The sequence below is a fragment of the Nipponia nippon genome, unplaced genomic scaffold (genome assembly GCF_047370975.1).
Source record: "Nipponia nippon isolate SJK-2023a ecotype South Korea unplaced genomic scaffold, ASM4737097v1 scaffold_5, whole genome shotgun sequence".
NCBI classification, from domain to species: Eukaryota; Metazoa; Chordata; class Aves; order Pelecaniformes; family Threskiornithidae; genus Nipponia; species Nipponia nippon.
In genome coordinates, this window is record NW_028262369.1 from 86,500,796 (window position 1) to 86,519,978 (window position 19,183).

At 35.6% G+C, this 19,183-nt stretch overlaps 1 protein-coding gene across 2 annotated transcripts in view; it reads left to right on the forward strand.

Moving 5' to 3' along the window:
- The window catches only part of PTPN4 (protein tyrosine phosphatase non-receptor type 4), a 120,831-nt gene that overhangs the window by 49,631 nt on the left and 52,017 nt on the right, over window positions 1–19,183 (forward strand). For both annotated transcript variants that reach the window (XR_015699233.1, XM_087734358.1), the window contains exons 3-10: window positions 1,486–1,593; window positions 5,662–5,704; window positions 5,802–5,880; window positions 9,837–9,881; window positions 10,132–10,184; window positions 12,402–12,522; window positions 13,619–13,706; window positions 14,871–14,959. Coding sequence is in view for 1 of the 2 variants with exons in the window: in XM_087734358.1 (XP_087590484.1) it covers window positions 1,486–1,593; window positions 5,662–5,704; window positions 5,802–5,880; window positions 9,837–9,881; window positions 10,132–10,184; window positions 12,402–12,522; window positions 13,619–13,706; window positions 14,871–14,959 (626 nt within the window). In the remaining variant the exon portion in view is untranslated. The remainder of the gene's footprint in view (window positions 1–1,485; window positions 1,594–5,661; window positions 5,705–5,801; window positions 5,881–9,836; window positions 9,882–10,131; window positions 10,185–12,401; window positions 12,523–13,618; window positions 13,707–14,870; window positions 14,960–19,183) is intronic.

Sequence of the window (19,183 nt, forward strand, 5' to 3'; positions counted from 1 at the left end):
TTAACTTAGCCAAATTTATATAGGACCTGAAATATATGCCTGATGCAATTTCAACTTGAAATATGCAGAGCTATGGTTATGATTGTCCTGCTGGGATCATTTCAAGCATAATTTGTTGATAACTATTTTCTAATTTTTTTCATTATTACGAAATAAATTATCAAGCTTCTTGGAGTTTTTAGCCCCCAGTAAATGGTTTTGAACAGTTTGCTCAACTTCAGTGTAATTTCAGCTGAACAAAAAAATTAGTTTTGATAGAATGTTCTTAGATGTTAACAAATGTCTGAATGTGATTTGTAGATTTTTCTCGTATATGGATATTAATGAAACTCTTGCCACCTTCTTTTGACCTTTTAGTTTATACTTCTGTTTTAATGACTGTAAAAGTAAACTGTTGTATAATCTCTATGAGAAGTGAGGTCATTTGGGAGCAGAAGAGCAGGTTTTTTGTTTTAAAACTTGAAAAATATTGCCTACAGTAAACAAGGCAAGATGTATCAAATCCATACTTGACACCTAGAAGATTTTTAGAAGCTTGCTTGGCACCAGAGGAGTAGGAAAATCTGGGTGGAAAATGTATCAATCATCTCTTTCATCTTTTTGTTTTTGTTTGACAGTTGTTCTTGCAGAATTTTTCCTCATCTTTTGTACTTCAAGCAGCTATGACACTTTAACTTCTTTGGGAAACTCCCTTCAGATTTCACCAAATGTATTTATTGAGTCCTGTCATAACGGCATGCTCAGCGTTTCAATTACTGTGTTGGCAGTATTTTCAGGTTAGGCAAAAAATTGCTAGGTACCAACAACTACAGATTCTTTTTATGTCATTTTGTGGGTAAGATTTGTCCCTGTAGTAGAAATCAAGTTTATTCACTTGTCTCAGTAAAGCAATGTTACTGTTATTCAGTTCATTTGAGTTAGATCATTTAGAGTGAAGTACTGTCTTTGAGAGAATGCATTTAAATGACACTTCTCAGTTAGATATTTGGCTGCTTCAGCTGTCTATGCCATTTAACTTAGGAAATATTTTCAATATGCTGGTTCATTTAGATTCAGGAATAGATTTTCAAGTAGAATAAGAATAACTTATACAGACCTGTACTTTTAAATTCAGTGACCCAAACAAGGCTACAAAGTTCTTTGACAAATCCTGGCCTTTTTTTTTGCTTTGCTTTTTTTCAGTACTCCTTTTAAATATAAAATTTGGCTAATGAATGGCTTTCAGGAATAAACACATAGCTAGCTGAGAAGTGAGAAATTCTTACTGTCAGAAAAAAGAGGAAAAATAATAATTCCTTACATACATTTCAAAAAGAGAGATGAAGCTCATTTAAAAATAGTGCTCCTGGGATACACTCTGTGATATTTAAAATTTAGGGTGCTAGAGCACATCTGAAAGGATATGTATGTGCTTTGCCTGCCTAAAGTCTGTGTGTCTGGTTATATATTTGTTCATTAAACAATATATGTATGTGTTCTCTGCAGAAACATGATCAGGGACAAGTTCTATTGGATGTAGTCTTCAAGCATCTCGATTTGACAGAGAGAGATTACTTTGGTTTACAGTTGGCTGATGAATCTACTGATAACCCTGTAAGTTGACTCTGTTTTATAAATATGATTTTATAAATCATAGTCATGTTCATCATTGTGCTCTGTGTCGTTGTAAAGAGAAGCAAATAGAAGCCATTGCAATATTGTGCCACCTTCTCCAACTGTGTCATTTGAGCGGGTCAGTATCACATTGTAGTTACAATAAAACTAAATGTTAATAGTTACAAGTCTGGAGTAAAATGTTGAGGTCTGTGCTTATGAAATAATACCTTAAAGGGATATTGCTTGTTTTATTGCATCTATTTACTAGACGGCATGATCGTTGTCAGTTGGTATAAGAAAGAGTAACTCTTTTTTTTGTTTTTAATGTTTTTTTTGTTTTTTGTTTTTTTTTTTTTCATTAGGACTTAGGAAAAAAATGAGGGGTTTTTAGATTGTCCTGTACGGTGTTTTTGGTTCTAGCCTAGACACCTGGTAGGTCTTTCAATAGTGATTCATTATAGTCCACTCTCTGACAAGGGCTGTCAGCTCATCACCTTAAGGAAGGGACTCCTTTGAAAGTGAGTGTTTGTAATAGTTCATGCGATTTAATTGAAAGGAAATATCATAGGACCGAAACTTTGTAAATCACTTCATAATTCATCTGTAGAAACTAGTAGATCCAGTTGTAATGTTCAGTGGCTGTAATAGTTACAGCTGTACTGCTGAGATCATGGTTGCTTGAAGAATACTTTTGAATACTTTCTTTTGTAGGTATCAAATGTTCAATACTTGTTTTAAAGTGCAATTTAACTAAATATTATTCCTTATTAGACAATTCTTTACGTAGTTCTCATTATATGTGTGTCAGACTGATGGTGTCTAAATTTATCTCCAACTTGTGTGTCAAAAGTAATTTTGTTCACAAAATGTGCAGAATGTGATCTATAGAGATAAGTGACACTGTAAAGTGTTACTCAGTAACTAAGGTGAATTTCAGAAGATAGTGCCACTTTCTTTGGTAAGTGCAGATTTGGTCTGCTGCTGTTTTACCATTAAGAGTGACTGTTCTAAATAGAAGGAATACTTTTTCATCTTACTAAGAGGTTGGATTTTTTTCTTAATTTAATGTCTTTTTTTAATGTAGAAGAGGAAGAAGGAGGTCACAATACAGCCATAATTTTTCTTCTGCCTGGATAGTGAACTACTTCCATGTTTCTCTCTTCTCTAGAGCAAATTATTCTTAATTATATTCTTTTTCTAAATTCTGGTAATGTTAAGATTATTAATATGAATAAAGCTGTATACCACAGTTGTAGATATTTAACAAAGTTTTCTTTTGTAACTTTGTAGATAGTTCTGTTAAGACATTGGCAAGCTGGCTTCATTTAATCTTTTTATTCTAAACTTTGTTTCCAGGCTGAAAACACATAGGCATGCTGTAGAGAAGGCTGAATTATTTTTTAGCTTTGTTTAAGAAGTATTTAATTGACTGTCACGCAGTATTTTACTCAACATTCAGAAATTTGTAGTGTTTCTCATTCTCATTTATCTGGCTTTCCAAAGCTTAGTCATCTGAGCTCTCTTTTTTTTAGTTTATCTATCGGGAAGCAGCTGAACACAACACTGTAATAGAAGGATCTGGTTAAGAGTTAGTCTGAAAGAAGGAGGACTTCACAGCTATTTGATATATGCACATGCTTTAAAGGTTTAGTAGTCTTTGACTTCTAAATGTTTTGGCTTTTCAGCACATATCTAGTTGCCATGAAAACAATGTGTCAGAGATAGAAATGTTACCAATCTTAGTCATGTAAGCTTGAAGAATTTCTGGGTTTGACTAATTTCAGTTTTTGATGTCAGTTTACTTTTACACCCGGTTCATTTGGATAAAGAAACCAGATTGGATGGACAAATATTCTAGTAACTTGTGAAATAACAGTGGAATATTAATAAGGTATAGTCAATACAGCAGGAGATAAAGGTGATGGGGAAAAGGGGATTCTGCTAATTGAGTGTGAAACATCTATCATTGTGCCTAAACATAGATTTCATAAACTGCACAAGCTTTATGTTTTTGTATAATATTAATGTCACAGTAAAAGTCAATGCAAGAAAGTGTTGATGCTGTGTGCAGCTGGAGTGGTGCTTTTGGTGAGGGTCTTGGACTGTGAATGCCTGGAGCAATGCTGAGAAGGGGGTATTGGTGCATTGTGGGAGCGAGGGTGCAGCAAATACTGTCAGCGTGGGTGCCGGAGCACCCGTGGCAGGAGGGAGCGAGGCAGGGATTGTTGCTGGGGGAGGAGAGAGTACAGAAATGACTCTCCAAGGGACTGGGGTACAAAACTCACGGATCCCCAAATCTATTTGCCTCTCAGACTTACTGGGATGTAAATAGCATAACACGTCTTGCTAGCAGCACCTTGATTCATAAAGTTCTGGTACTTTTGCCTAAATCCTGTCAACTTACAGCTTCTTTAAGTGGTTTAACCCTCTGCAGTTTCCCAGAGAGAAAATCAGCTTTTGCATTTGGATCCGATGATATCACTTGAAAGCATGGATATTGCCTGATAATATGGTTCAAGAAAAAGTTACACTTCTGTGTTTGAGCTACGCTAGTACATACCAAATTGATCTTTACAACCAGAAGGAAATGTAAATGCAAGCTTTTCTTCTAGGCATTTCAATTCCAGGTTTTCTGGATTAACTGTAATCTCAAACAGTACTTCCCACAAAAAAAGAAAATATTGGAGGATTATCAGTCAGACCTGTGCATTTATCAGATATATTGATCATAACCCCTTGCTTAAAGATACTCAAGTATCTTTCACCATGTTTTGAAAGATTCTTATATAAAATTAATGTGTATCCCTGGCTGGAGAGTCCTTTCTTAAGCCTTTACGTTTAGTCTTAAAAGTCAATTGATCTTGTGTGAGGTTTTTTTGAAATAATCACACTCTTTAAGCTGTATCAAACTGTCGCTTTAGTTCCTCTTAAGTCATCTACTAGAAGGATACAGCATTTGGATTTAGTCATCATTATTTGTTATTCCCAATGAATAAAATGACTCAGAACTAACTTCAGATCCATAGTGTGTGTGTCAGATAGCTCAGGTACCTCTGTGCGTTTGCTTCCTCCTCCTTCACATGAAAAAAATAATAAAAAGCCCTGTGATAAGTGTGAGGTAGTTACATGCTGTACAGGGTTAGGTCTCTGTTACTTCATAGGAACTGTGGCCATAGAACTGTTTCCTAAGGCGTGTAGGCTTGCCTTGCAAGGCAGGATGAGGCATCAAACAGTATTTATAACAAATATAGATTTAAGACTTAACTGAACTACGTTGGTATGTGCAAAGTCTGCTGGGTTGCCAGTGGGGAGTGGTTTAAACAACTTGTAGGGCTTTCCAGAGAACCATACTTCTCTCTGAAGTTTGCAGTGTTGATTTTTATGAAGATCTGTCTGTAATTCCCCACAGCAGCGTTCTCCTGTACAGACGATCAACATTGGGCGCTGTTTGGTAAAATTGTTCTGTAGTCCTTAATCCAGTGGGCTGAGTGCTGAGTCTCTGGTTTCCAAGATCCCAATTAGCGATTTACCAGAGATGACACTCAGGCTGACAATTTGAAGAGGATCTGTGAGCCAGTGGGCTCGCTCCCTGGATGTGTCAGACCTGCAAAATGCAGACTCAAAAGTACTGGAACTAGTTTAAGCAAATTAACTTCGGAGTTGGGTAAATTAGCCTGCTTATAGCTCTTCACTGCCACAGTTAGTTCACCTTAGATGATCAGTTTAAAGAGTAGTTGAAGATTGTTAAACACACCATAATTGAGTTCTAACCTCTCTCAGGCTCATGTGACAATCATAGAACCAAGTCATTGTCGAATTAGCGCTGTAAGAGACAGATATCTGGACAGCAAAGGTTAATCTCAGGGAAAGAAGAACAATAGCAGCTGTTGATAATAATGTTGGTGTCTTTCTAGAATCAGTAAGAAGACTTTGTATGCCAGCAAGACATTTTGGTAAAAGACTGAGTAAAAAGTAATAGAAAAGCAACAGTTACTTGATGTATAAAGCTATAATTTGCACTTTTTTGTTTCTCTAAAGTTAGTGTTATAATTTGTCTCTTTCCAGAGGTGGCTGGATCCAAACAAACCTATCAGGAAACAATTAAAAAGTGAGTACATGTATGTATTTGGTCAATTCATATATCATTATTATGCTGTTTTTCCAGGGTACCCTGATTAAATAGAAATAACTTTTCTTGACCGTAGGAGGATCGCCTCACAGTTTGAACTTTAGAGTTAAGTTTTTTGTAAGTGACCCAAACAAGCTCCAAGAAGAATATACAAGGTAGGTCTAATTAATTTATCATAAAACATTTTTCTAGAAGGCTTATGTTTAAGGGGAAAACTATCATTAATTTTTTTAAGGTATAACATGGAAATTTTCTTTTAAATCATTTTTATGTCATAAGTGCAAGCTTCTAATTTGTGCCTAATAATTACAGATATGAACTATGCAGTTGCACCAAATCAATATAACAAAAAGCCTCTGTGAATAAATTTACAAATTTATATGCAAAGTGAAGTAACTACATGAAGAAAATACTACCAAGTAGAAACAGAAAAGGGAAAATAGAGAAGAGAGGAAAAACTTAATCCCACTATTTACCAATGAGTACAAATTTAATTTTTTCCTTACTTGTGTCCTCCTCTGTGATTAAAAAATTCCTGAGCTTTCTGCATTTTCTCTTGACCCCCTCCCCAATTTTCTGCTTGGCACTAATAAAATTAATCTCTGTACGGTTGTAGTCCAAGCTTAAAGCATGTAAGCTTTTTTTGATAGCAGTGTGTTGAAGTCTGTTGAAGAAAATGCTTAGTGTGAATCCAAGATGGGAGGCTTGTGAGTTGCAATTAGTCCCTGAAGAAATGCCTCAAATTTTTAGTATTCTTAATTAATTCTGGTCCTCTACATAACTGGCATGGTTTGACAGATTGGAATTTCTGGATGTCAGCCATTCTGAAAACAGGTCAGCCCCATTCAAAAAACAGTATCTAAATTATTAAGGATAGCTTTAGAAACGTAAGTACCAAAACTGTGAAAATTTGAGTCCACGTTTGTTTACAATTTCTTTTGATTTGTCATAATTTGGACAAAATTTTACACGCATCTATGCAGACAGAATTTACTAAAATGAGTCTCAGAGATCCTGGATCAGGCTTTGTTTTATTGAAATATTTACTCTAAGAAAATTTGGCAATTTACTATATCCAAATAATGAAAAATGTGTTATTTGAGTTAAAGGACAATATGTAATATTCCTAAGGAGATGGAAAAACCAGTAAATGTTGATCAATGTGAAGTAAACAGTAACAAAGAGAGAACTGTTTACTTTAAATGTTATACTGTAAATACAAAGCTATAAATACAGCATTCTTTTAGATTAGAAATAATGTATGATTGCTGTATCTAGGTCAGCTCTGCCTTTTTTGCTAATAGGCCTAATTGCCCCTGAGAAAACTCGTTTGTATTTTATAAAGAGAGAGTTGTTATCTGTGGGTTTTTTTGGTGTGAAGTTAGGATGCCATGTCACAAAGACGAGGTCCTTTCATGTAATCAGTATTCGCCCCTTAAAAAAGAAAAGAAAAGAAACAAAGCACAAACTTCTGACAATTCAAGCTCAAGCTGAGACTTTTCAAAGATGCTCAGTTTTTATAAATTTCATGAAAACAGAGGAATGAGTCGACATGTAAGGCAGTGTGAACAGGTGTCAGGGAAGGGTTCAGTGCAAGCTCAAGTCTTATTAGACCTCTGCAAATTCCTGTGAGGGAGGCAGGTTATGAATGCCCCAGGTCAGGAAAGGTCAGCGGGAGCTCACCTTGTGTTGGAGAGTTTGGCTTCAGGAACTTGGCTTGGTAGGAAATGGAGCTTCGTTAGTCTGCTCATGGAAGAAAGACTTGCTTATTAACATTGACTCCAGTTAGCCACACTCTGCCTTACCCTTTTCTAGAGAGAGAGAGAGAAGGAAGGTGAAAACATTGTAATGCAATGCCGCCTTCATTGTTTTAGCTGAATTTGTTGTGCAGGCTTTTCCAGATCTACATTGCTAAAGCTTCTATTGATTTCCCATTTTGCTCAATAATATGCAAGGCTTCTGTGTTCAAACTGGGGTGGCTAGCTAACAAGCGAAGAACTTCGCTGTTTGCTGGAAACACTGGGCAGAAAATGAACTCTGCTTGGTGTTCCTTACTCATGAGGTCCCTTAAGTACCATGGAATATTTGTAATAAAGCATTACACCAAAAAAGTACAATAAAATGAAGGTGCAGCTGCACATACAGAATGTTTTTGTCCTACATTTTTCCAGCCGTAAATGTTAACAGGAAAAATTGATTTGTTCAGTATATTTGTGGAGAGATGTGCAAGCTAAGCATGTGAAGCATATCCTTTTAATATATAAATTTAACTTGTCATTTATTGCTTTTTTTTAACAGGTAAAGAAATTTTGCTTTATCTGTCTCTTGGTTTCAATATGCATTTTAAGGTGGAAAATGAAAAAGTATTTTGAGGTCTCTAAAGCGTGGCTAATGTCTCAGTTTTAACTTCTTGAGGTTAATACCTTAAAGTAAGCTTCTTGCCGTTCTGGTCAGCTAAAGAACCTCTAGATGGTTTTGTAGGAGTTGAGCACATGGGCTAACATCTTTGCTTGTCAGTTTGCAAGTGTTTTCCCTCATTTTCTTTCAAACATGGAATGTTTTACGTTTCCACTATATTTAGCTTGTAAATGATTGGATTTCCATGTGTGTATTTGTAAATGTTTGTGGAAGTCTTTAAAGTGGTAGTTAATCCACTTTCTGATGACTACACAATTATGAGAAGTCATATTATGTGTAATGAAGTGATAGATTTTGGTTTTAATTTCTTAGTGCAAGTTAATATTGGGAAATACTTAATGTTTGGTTTCAGTCAAACTTGAGCTAGGTGTTTTTGATAAGTAATTTTGATGAGTGTTTATAATGAATGGGTATGGCTAACTCTCTACTTTTGAATCAGAACTACAAGAAGGAAACCAGATTAATAATAATGATGAAGATGATGATGTAGGAGATCCCAAAACAGAATAAATTCATAAGAAAGCAGGAATGACATTTAAATTTTCGACTCAGTGAAACTTTTGTTTTAAATAAAAAGGCATTAGAGTTTAAATTCTGCAGCTGCTTTTATGCCCTATTAGAAGGGGTTTTTGCTGAAAATTCAAGCTTGTGCTAACATCCTGCCATCTCAGTAAGTCTCATTTGTTACCCCACTTCAATCTCGGTGTCAGTGGAGGTTTATGGCAGGTGTGCTTTGCCACTCGATGTAAACATTTGTACTTCTTTGAAATTGTCTAAAACCTTTGAGTGAAATATGAAGGAACTAAATTGAAAGAACAAAAGGTTCATTCCGAGACGTTAACATAATATTTGGGTTTTGTTGGAGAAACAAAGGAAGTAATTTAGAGGGAAATCTGTTTGCAGTTTTGGGTTTGTTGGGGTTTTTAAGTCATAGTGTTTGTGCTGCCACTGTTTGGTGGGAAATACTTCTTGTTTAAAAGTGTTCATCTGTTCCTTTTGCTGTTTCCTTCTCCTTCCTGACTTGAAAGAGTGGGCATGGGAAGACTAGACGAGTTTCTAAAACAAGCTTTTCTCACATCGTAATTAAAGAAAACTTCAGAAGTCCAAGGGAAGTCAGTTGGAAGGCGTTTGACATAATAGAATCCACAACTTTTGTTTAAGAATGTAACTCCAAAATACTAAGAGTAATTCTTTTAATTTAAATGAAAACAGAGTAATATCAAATACTCAATGAGAATAAATTAATTTTATCTACCTGGAGTACAAATCATCCTTATTTAGGTACCTCCATACACAGATGCAAACTTCAGCTTTTGGTTGCCATATTATATAGTTTTATTGTTCACACTCATTCATCATGAAGGCACTTGTTTTTCCTTTTTTTGAACTTTAAGTTCAACATAAATACTGGAAAGTAAATCGGGTAGAATGAAATTTGCAGCCTTTTAGTGAAATATATCATATAACTTCATAGCCTGTAACTAGTTTAATTTACAAAGTTGTATTATTATTTTACTAATCACAGTTTAATTTCTTTCTCATAGGAGTTTAAGAAATAGCATGCAAAATGTAAAGTTTTAGTTTTTCACTAACTGAAAGCAAAATGCATTAAATTGATGAAAAATGGTAAATAATTTTATTTTTAATTATAGTGTGTTTTGTTTGTTTGTTTTTGTTTTTTTCTCTAAATAAGGTACCAGTATTTTTTGCAAATTAAACAGGACATTCTTACTGGAAGGTAAGACATTTTTGTTGTGTTAAACATTAAATGCAATGTTGGTTCAGAAGAAGTTAATGGTGAGGGATTTTACCTGCAAAATAAAAATATATTTAAAATAAATTACTGTTTATGCAAGTAGAAGTGTTTATAATAATTATCTGTCCAATTTGTTCATATATTATGAAAGATTAGGCTTTTTAAAATAACCAAATTTCATATGACATATGTAATTTTATTTGTTTCTCATTTTAAAAACAAAACAAAACAGATTGCCCTGTCCTTATAATACTGCTGCTCTTCTGGCTTCCTATGCTGTTCAATGTAAGTATAATTAGTATTCATGTACATGTTAGTACTGAAATATATAAAAAGCAGTATTGATTAGTTTCTAAAAAATGTAGTTTGTATAGCATTATATCATGATGTTTGTGGACGTGATGCTACTTTTCTCATGGTTAAGGAAATATGGTTGGTTGGTTTTTCTCCCCCAGCGTGTTTTGCTGAATTAGATATGGAAAAAATACTGGTAACACTCTCTGCTTTCCTTCTTTAAACCCGTGCGGTGAAAAACCCCCAAAACAACCCTCTTGTATTTCTCTGTACTCTGAAGTGTGGGGTTGGTTTTTTTCTTGAGAATTATACTAAAGCATATTTAGGCACTTAAACATTTTTAACATACCATACAGTGAACCTCCAAATTGGTGTGGAAAAGGGAATTCTGGTTATATTTGACCAAAAAGTTCAACACCTGTGTTGTCAATTTTAAGCCATCTAGTGAGTAGATTGGTCTTGGAGACTGAGATTTAGTCCTCTTCCTCTCTCCCCATTTTCCTTCATAAACTTAAATTGTTCAGTGGGGGAAAAAAAAGCCAAAGACAACAAACAACCAACTAGGAGACTGTTCTTGAAGTTTGTGATTGTCAGAAATTCAGTTTTATAAGCAATCCTGATGTGTCCATCTATATTCATGTGTTTTTCTGCTATTAAAGATACTTTTATCTACATTTAGTACTATGTATAGTTTGTACATATCAGAGAAATAGTGTCCATGTTAGTCTTTTCAGGGAAAAAACACATAGTAATGTTAATGTAACGTTTTATGCATAGTTTTGATAAGTGGTTACCTTTTTCCAGATCAATCGATAGAGCAATTTCTCTTAAACAAAACTGCCAAACTCCGGCTGCTTGGAAATAGATATGTATTGCAAGTGCTGTCATGCCTTAGGGATTTGCCTTAGAAGAGATGAAGTACTTGATAATGAAGCAGGCATTATGAACAGTTCATGACATTTTAAGCTTTTAAGAATGCAATATGTTTATTTTTCAAATATTGTAGAAGTGGCGGGATGTGCAGTGCATTGTAGTTACATTTATATATGAGATCCTGCTGCCCTTAAGTTCTTCAGTGTGCAGACCTCTGTCTAATGATTTTCTGTGTATGCCTACTACTAAACTCCTTCTGGGTTTAGCTCTTGGGATTCTTTATAAATATAGGTAGGTAGCAGACGTAGATCTCGGACAGTTCTCTGTAGTGGATTTTAGCAAGGCATGCATTCTGTTATGAAACCTGGTCCCATTTTTCAATTTTTAAATTATTTACAATAGGATCTTTTTCTGGTGATTCAAGTGCCCCAGACTTCTTTCCTACCTCCCCTTCCCTTCCCCTCCTGCTCCGCTTCATCCCTCTTGTCATTTCTTCCATGCCCCATAAAAGTGTCAGTAGGCCTGCCCAAGCCCCCACGTCATGCTGTGTTGCTGTGAACTTTCCGGTTTTCACATGTTAGGTTACTTGTCTATCACTGCAGATTTGGTACATGGATTGCAGATATTGAAAGCTGATTTTTTTTTTTGGATTATGGTTAGAAAGCCTGTATTTTTAGCAAATGTTGTTGTTTGTATGTTTTTTATTCTGATAATAAATGTGACTTTAATTTATTTCATATAATTTTAAGAAGGTGTTAGAAATTATTTGAATGCACTTTTTAGTAGTTTCAAGTACAGTAGTTTCAATGTAGGTGTATGTATGAGTACTTTTTTCCCATACATACAATTGAATGTACAAAAAAATATTTTTCTAATGCTTCTGAATATATCTTGATACAGAATGAGTTGGTAGTTTTTGCAGATCTTAATGAAGAAATAGCAATTGTAGTGTTAAAATTATATATATTGTGTAATAACATGAAAGCAAGTAAAGGTAAAATAAAAAAAAGAAAAAAAATCAAATACCTTGAAGTATCTTATTTAGTGCTAGCCATTATGACAGTATTTATGAACTAACTTGTGTATTAAAAATTAAACACTTTATAAACTTCCTTCATCAGTACCTACTCAAAGCTGTCTTTACATGATCTCCATGGTATTCACTGAGAATGTGACTGTTTATTCTAAAGGGAAAAGGGGAGTTCAAATGTCTTCTCTATTTTTGTTTGCTGTAGATCATAAGGTATGTGGGAGCAGGCTCTTGTGAATTTGGGGGCATTGCACAATGCCAGGTACATCAGTGATAAACAATAACCTCTCTTTTTAATATTTTAGCCGAGCTGGGAGACTACAACCATTCAGAAAACTTGCCAGGCTACCTCTCAGACTATTCTTTCATCCCTAGCCAGCCTCAAGACTTTGAAAAAGAAATAGCAAAATTACATCAGCAGCACATGTAAGGATTTACAGCAGAAGATATTGACTGAGTTTGTCAAATCCTGACTGCTGGTGCTGTGCTATTATATAAAAAACGAGTATTTTGTCTTAAAGGTTTCTGGGGTTTTTTGTTGTTTTGTTTTTTTTTAAGAGTACGTTTAATGTGATTTTTTTTTTTGTAGGTTGTCTGTATAATAAGTATAATAAGTACCATTGATACTCTGTGCAGACAGAATATCTATGACAGAATGACAGGGAAAATAAGTGAAAAAATTAACATGTTAAACTGAAAACAGTATTTGTGTGTATTGCATAGGATATTAACTTAGCAGGATATAATTTTAATGCTTGGTGCGTAAAGGCTTTGTTTTCATGGTGCTCTCACCAGTAAACAAGAGTTACTTTAGAAGTAACAAAGTCCTTTTCTTCAATATCTGCTCTTTCCTGCGTGTGAGTCTGTGACCTTTTACTAAAGAGGAAAAGGCGATGAAGCAATGGAAAATATTTTTTTTTTCCAGTGTGTAACATTGTGGTACTTTTTCAGTGATGGTTCCTTGGTATTTTAGAACTTCAGTGCTTTATGTTACAGTTAAATTTAACAAAATGTAAGCTATGTTTACAAAAGCATTTGCTTAATTGGGGCGTGTTGTTGGGTTTAGAAACTACTGAATGTTGTGTTACATTTCAGTCAATGGCTTAGCAAATTCTATTAGGTAGGGTAAAGAAATTAAAGTGAGTTGATAATTTAGACTTTCTGGGTGAGTCTTGGAGAGAAATTGCTGTTATCAATACAAAATATAGGACTGCAAAAGTAATTTCCAGGTTCTAGAGCTCCACAGACATTTAAATGATACAGTGCTTTAGAAATAAAACGTGTGCATTTGCAAGCTGTGTTGTGGACTCTTGTCAAGTCTTTGTCTATGTGGAAGCACAAGTGTTTTTCTGTTAAAATTTTTGGGTTACAGTCTGTTTATAGTGAGAAAGCAAATACAGATTTCAGTGTGGGGGCAGAAGTAGTAAAACAAATGCAGATTTTCTGGTTTAGCTCACTAGGGAGCCTGACCTGATGTGAGGGGTTATGTCAGAATGTTTCTGATTTAGCTTCTTTCTTTCAGAGGGTTGTCTCCTGCAGAGGCAGAGTTCAATTATCTCAATACAGCACGTACCTTAGAACTTTATGGCGTTGAATTGCACTATGCAAGGGTAAGTTTGGATGAACTAGTATTGTAAAGTAAAAATGGATTCCTCTGAGATTTATGGAAAAATAAATATTTATTTTTAGTGAGCCTTCCTGGCTGCTGCTTACAAGAGGAAAAAAATGAAAATAATATTATTTTATTAGGTGCCTAACTGTGATTTACCAGTTTCAATAGCTACTATTTCACTCTAGTGAGGGTATTTCTTTGCTTAAATTTGGGCTTGGTTATACATGTGGTGTTCAGATTGAGCCTTGTTGGCCTGACTGCCAGTTCAGTGGGCTACTGGTGAATAAGAAAAATGTATGTGTTGAATGTGCTTTTGATATTTAAGGTTCCAATTAGAACCAAATTGTAAATCATTACAATTATATAATATGAACTGTTAATGTAAGGTGAGCATACTATAATTTGATACAGTGTCAGTTCTATCTGGTACAGCAAGTAGCTTGAGGTCTTGACTCAAATGATCTTAACCTGTCAGTACAGTGCTACCATTTCTGCAAAGCCTCTGAACAGAATTATTTTTAGTAACTAAGACACCTCTGTTTTTTAAATATTCTTGTCCTACTCCCTAAGATTAGAGAAACTTGCAATAGAATTTGAAACGTATCCCACTTCACTGCTCTCTGTATCCTGCTGTTGTTGCACACATATTGAAAGACCTATAGCAGGTGTTTGCTTAGAGTGCAAAGATATTTCAGGAAAAATGTGCTATTTAAATATGCTTACGATATTGTTTGTTTTAGAATCTCTCCTCTCTCTATTCTGAGATTGCAATTTCCTTCCAGGTAGGAATTTAAGTTGTTGGTTGCTTTTAGTGTAGCAAATGTCAAGCCAGTCTACTAGTGCTGTTATTCGTAATAAACTGCTAGAATACCCAATATTGTGTATTTCTTTGAAGCTGGTGGAAGATGGAAGATCTAACTTAAGACATTAAAATTCTGTGGTAGCTTATAAAGAAGTCGGAGCAAACATTCGGGCTTGTCCTGAGTAGGAATGAATAATTCAATTCTTACTTGCCTTATTAAAACACATTTCCTTCCATGTTAATTGAGATCTATTTTACTATGGCATTTGTGTATCTAGAGAGAGAGATGAGAATGAATATGTATGAGGTTTCAAAGATATTTATATTGTTCTTCAAGTAATTTTCTCTTTTCTTTTAAAGGATCAGAGTAATAATGAAATAATGATTGGAGTGATGTCAGGTGGAATACTAATTTTTAAGAACAGAATACGAATTAACACCTTTCAGTGGTAAGGACAGCTGTTTAAGCTAATGTTTTTATTTGGTATCTCAAAACATATTTTTACCACTACCTGGTTCCCATGCTTTAAAAAAAGACTGAAACTTAGTTGTAGCACATCAAGTGGAAATGATTTACCTCATGCTGTGCTATGGGTAATTTTATGATGGGGTTTTGTCCTGTTCTGCATGCTGTGCTGTTAAATGATTGTGGTGCAAACTATAATGAATTTTAATACGTTTTTTTCTTCAGTAGTTTGTAAGCTTTTAATTAACTATAGAGCCAGGGCCAGTGTTATGGTCTAGCTCACAGTCTTTAAAGAGACCACTGAACTTAAAAATATTAACGTGGAGAGTGATTGCTTGTATCTGTTTTGTCACGTATAATTTAATTGCACTGTGTGTGTTCAATTTTATGTAGATATGGCACTTGAGGATAACTGAGGTGGGGCATTTGGGATATTGTCATCTCTTCATCCATAGATAACCATTTTCATTATAAGGATCAAAAAAGTGCATTTATTGCAGAAAACGCTGTCATTTATTTCTCCTCTTAACTATAATAGTTTTTAAAGCTGTTTTGTAAACATAGTTATCCTCATTAAATATGTTACTCTAGTTATCAGTCTTCTTGGGATCCTGTTCTTATTTATTCGTATATGAAGGGGGAAAATCTAAGAGAAATCCTGTTCTGCACTATAACTTCTATAGTGCTCTATAGAAGTGCTCTACAGAAGTTATGTCACCTTCCCCAACGCTTTTTTTAGTTCCCTCAGAAGTAACTTTCCCTTTGCCTGCTTGGAATCCACTTTGACAGCCTTTCTTATTACACGTCGTTGAATATGCTATAACAGCATTCTGAGTGGGCGAAGTCAGCCATATAAAATTATCATAATAGACATTAGTTTACCAGGCAGAAAAGCTGTTTGCTCTAGAAAAATGGTGAAAAAAGTTTTGCATTTTCATTTGCTGCTGATTTGTGTGCTTGGGCAATGCAGCATGGGACTTTTCTAAAGTTCTTGGCTGGACTGTCAACTTCATATAAACAGATTAAATTGATTACCACAATTGAAACTGGAAAAACTTTTCTCTGCATTCAAACTGATATGGGCAGTTGATATCCTTGGTTTTTTTGTTGTTTTCTTTTAGCACAGCGTAAGATCCATTACCTATAATCAGTGACCTGTTCTCATTTAGTAAGTTTCCTTGCAGAGATTCGAGATGTTAATCACAGTCTCGATCTTTCCTGCAATCCGGTGAATTTCTGAGATGTTCTGGTTTTCTGTGCTAACCTTAGTCTCAAGTTTTGTTGTAGAATGTTATGTGGTTTACCATGTTGAGAAACAGTGTGAATGGTCAAATTTTAGTAGATTTTTGGAGACAGAAAAAAAAGACAAGGTATGACATAAGTGTTATCCACAGCTGGTTACAGCTGAACAAGGTAAACATTTTGCCTGTAAGCATTCCAAGAAAAGTAAGCCTGAGGCAATTACAGAGCATGCAAATTTTCAGTCTCCATTGTTAGTTGGGTAAATTAAAACTGGATCTTGTAATAATAAGTCTGGAACTACTGTACTAGTCAGCAAGACCTACCTTTCTAATAGTGACACATTCTAAGAAAGATATCCTTCATCTGGTAAGAGTTTTGAAGTGTTAGAGCCATTTCTGGATTAAGGCTGCTTTATAAATGCGATGCTGTAATAATCAGAAAGGTTTTAATTCAGGCTTTTTTGGTTTTTTTTTTGGGAAAACAGTAGTAGTAGAAATAGGTTCTGTAAAACACGCCAGTAAATTACTGAGTATGCACAATGTAAGTCATAATTATGCTACACGTCCCTACTGGAAGCTAGAGGTTTCTGTGAGCTCTGCTTCATATTGTTTGCATGCCAGGGATGCTGATCTAAGTTCTTAGTGTGGTTTTTGTGTGTATGTAATTACCTAAACAGTTCTTCTTTGTATTCAACCATATCAGCTGACATCAGGGATATTAATTTCTTCCTGTGAAGACTATAGTGCCAACATAATTGGTCTTTATAGAAAAAAAAACATCCTTCCCTCGCATACCCCTCCCCATTTTGTCCTATTACAGGCTTTCTTTTGCTATGAGTAAGGGTCTGAAATGTCAGTTCTCACAATATAGCTCAATAGTAGACCTATTACCTTTCCTTTTTATCCATACTCATGCAGCTGCTCCAGCGACACCGGTCCTGATACTTATTCTTCTTGCTTCTACTTATTCTTGCTCCTGTGCAGCTGGAGCTGTGTAATGTCTTCCCAGTGCTTTATGGCTACAGTGAATGTTTAGATATCCTTTTTTCAGTACTCCTGAGCTGAGTTTTGAGACAAGTGAGAGGCTAGACATGCATATATGTGGGAAGAAATAAACGCATATTGCATTCCTTATGATCATGGGGAGAAATGAAACAGGAGGAAGAGAAGACAGAAATAAGGAAAAACAAAGGAGACTGCCTTTTATCTGGTGTTTCCTAACTTGATCTTCCTATATTGTGGGTAGTTTCTCTTTTCCCCAAATGGTGCTACCAGGCACAGAGACCTGGGAATCCAGGGAGTAGATCTTGCCCTTGAAGACCAAAGGAGAAGAGCATGGAGTACCTCAGCCTTTCCTTTGTTACTAGATCACCTGCTCAGCAGTGGAGACATGCTTTCCTTTGCCTCTCTTTTGCGGTCAACGTACCCCTAGAAAGCCTTTTTGCCTTTCGTATCCATTGCGAGTTGGAACTGCAGTTGCACTTTGGCTTTCCTAGTTTTATCCCTGAATGCGTAGGTAGAACTTCTGTGTTCCTCCTGCATCATCTGATCCTGCTTCCACATCCTGAACACTTCCTTTTGTGTTTGAGCTCGGTTAGCAGTTCCGAATTCATCCAAGTTGGCCTCTTCCCATGCTTGCATGTTTTCTAGCACATCAGGATTATTCTGGATTCAGAAGATTGTCCTTTAAGATTGGCCACCTCTCCTCAGTTCCTGTGCCCCAAAAGGCAGCTTCCAAGGGATTTTGCCTACCAGAGCTCTGAGCAAGCTCAAGTTTCTTCTCCTGAACTCCAGAGTTGTTTAGTCTGCTGCTTCTCTCCTCACTTCCCTCAGGATCTTTAGCTTCACCACCTCACAGCTGCTGGACCCAAGTTTGCCTCTGACTACTAAATCTGCACAATCCTTCCTTGTTTGCGAGTTGTGCTACCAAGAGCACCTTCCTTAGCTGACAGGTCCAGAACCTGTGTCAAAGAAGTCTTGGTTGAGAAATTTGCTGGGTTGCTTGTGTCCTGCCTCACCACCCTCCCAGCAAGGGCTGGGGTGGTGAAGTCCTTAGAACCAGGGCTTGATATCATGAGACTCCTTCCACGTGTTTGAGTACAGTCTTTGCTATAGACTAGGACTTTTAAATATCACTTTAAAAGATATATCTTATGATTTAGGATGTCTAAGATAACTGGAGACTGGAAAATCATACTGGGAAAATATTATTGATGCCTGCCTGTTCTTACCCTTATCCTTGGATAGGCACCATTGCCAACAGTCAGACAAAGGAAACATAGGCAGACATGCCTTTGGCTTTGGCCGAGTATGGATATTCTTATTTAATGACTAGCAGAGTATGAGCAGTGCATATGAACTCTCTCTTATCTGCTGTATTTTTCTGAAAGTAGCTGAGACTCGGCTTTGCCGAGTCATTTATTTGTACTTAAATGGTGACTCTTATGGGTTGAGTTAGACCTTGTTGTTATAATTTTGAGTCTGTTCCAAATGGTTTCAGGCTTAAAAGGCAGCTGACCTCAGTCTGCCTAAATTATGGGGTCAGATTAAAAAAGCAGTGTGTATAGCTTTCATCCTTATTATTCTCCTTGCGTCTGTAAATCACCGAAGGCAGTAAGTTCTTTAGCAGAAAAGGGAAAAACAAGAGTAAAAAGCAGTAGAATGTTTTTATAAATAGAATACTTTTGGTTTATTTTCAGGTTTTCTGTTGGCATGCAAAGCAAATCTGATATGTTGTAGAGTGTGTGCAGTTCAGTTTTTAGAAAAGGTATATATTAAAATGTTCTTTTAATTGCCCTGTACCCCAAAATTTTAGAAAATTAATCACAATACACTTCTGATTAACTGTAGCCTAAGTAGTCTAATAAAACTTTTTTTATGTTTTCTTTCCATAGTCAGACTGCTATAATCACTGGTGTCTATCCCATCCAGCAAATTTAGGACCCACCCCTAATTATTCTTAAGCA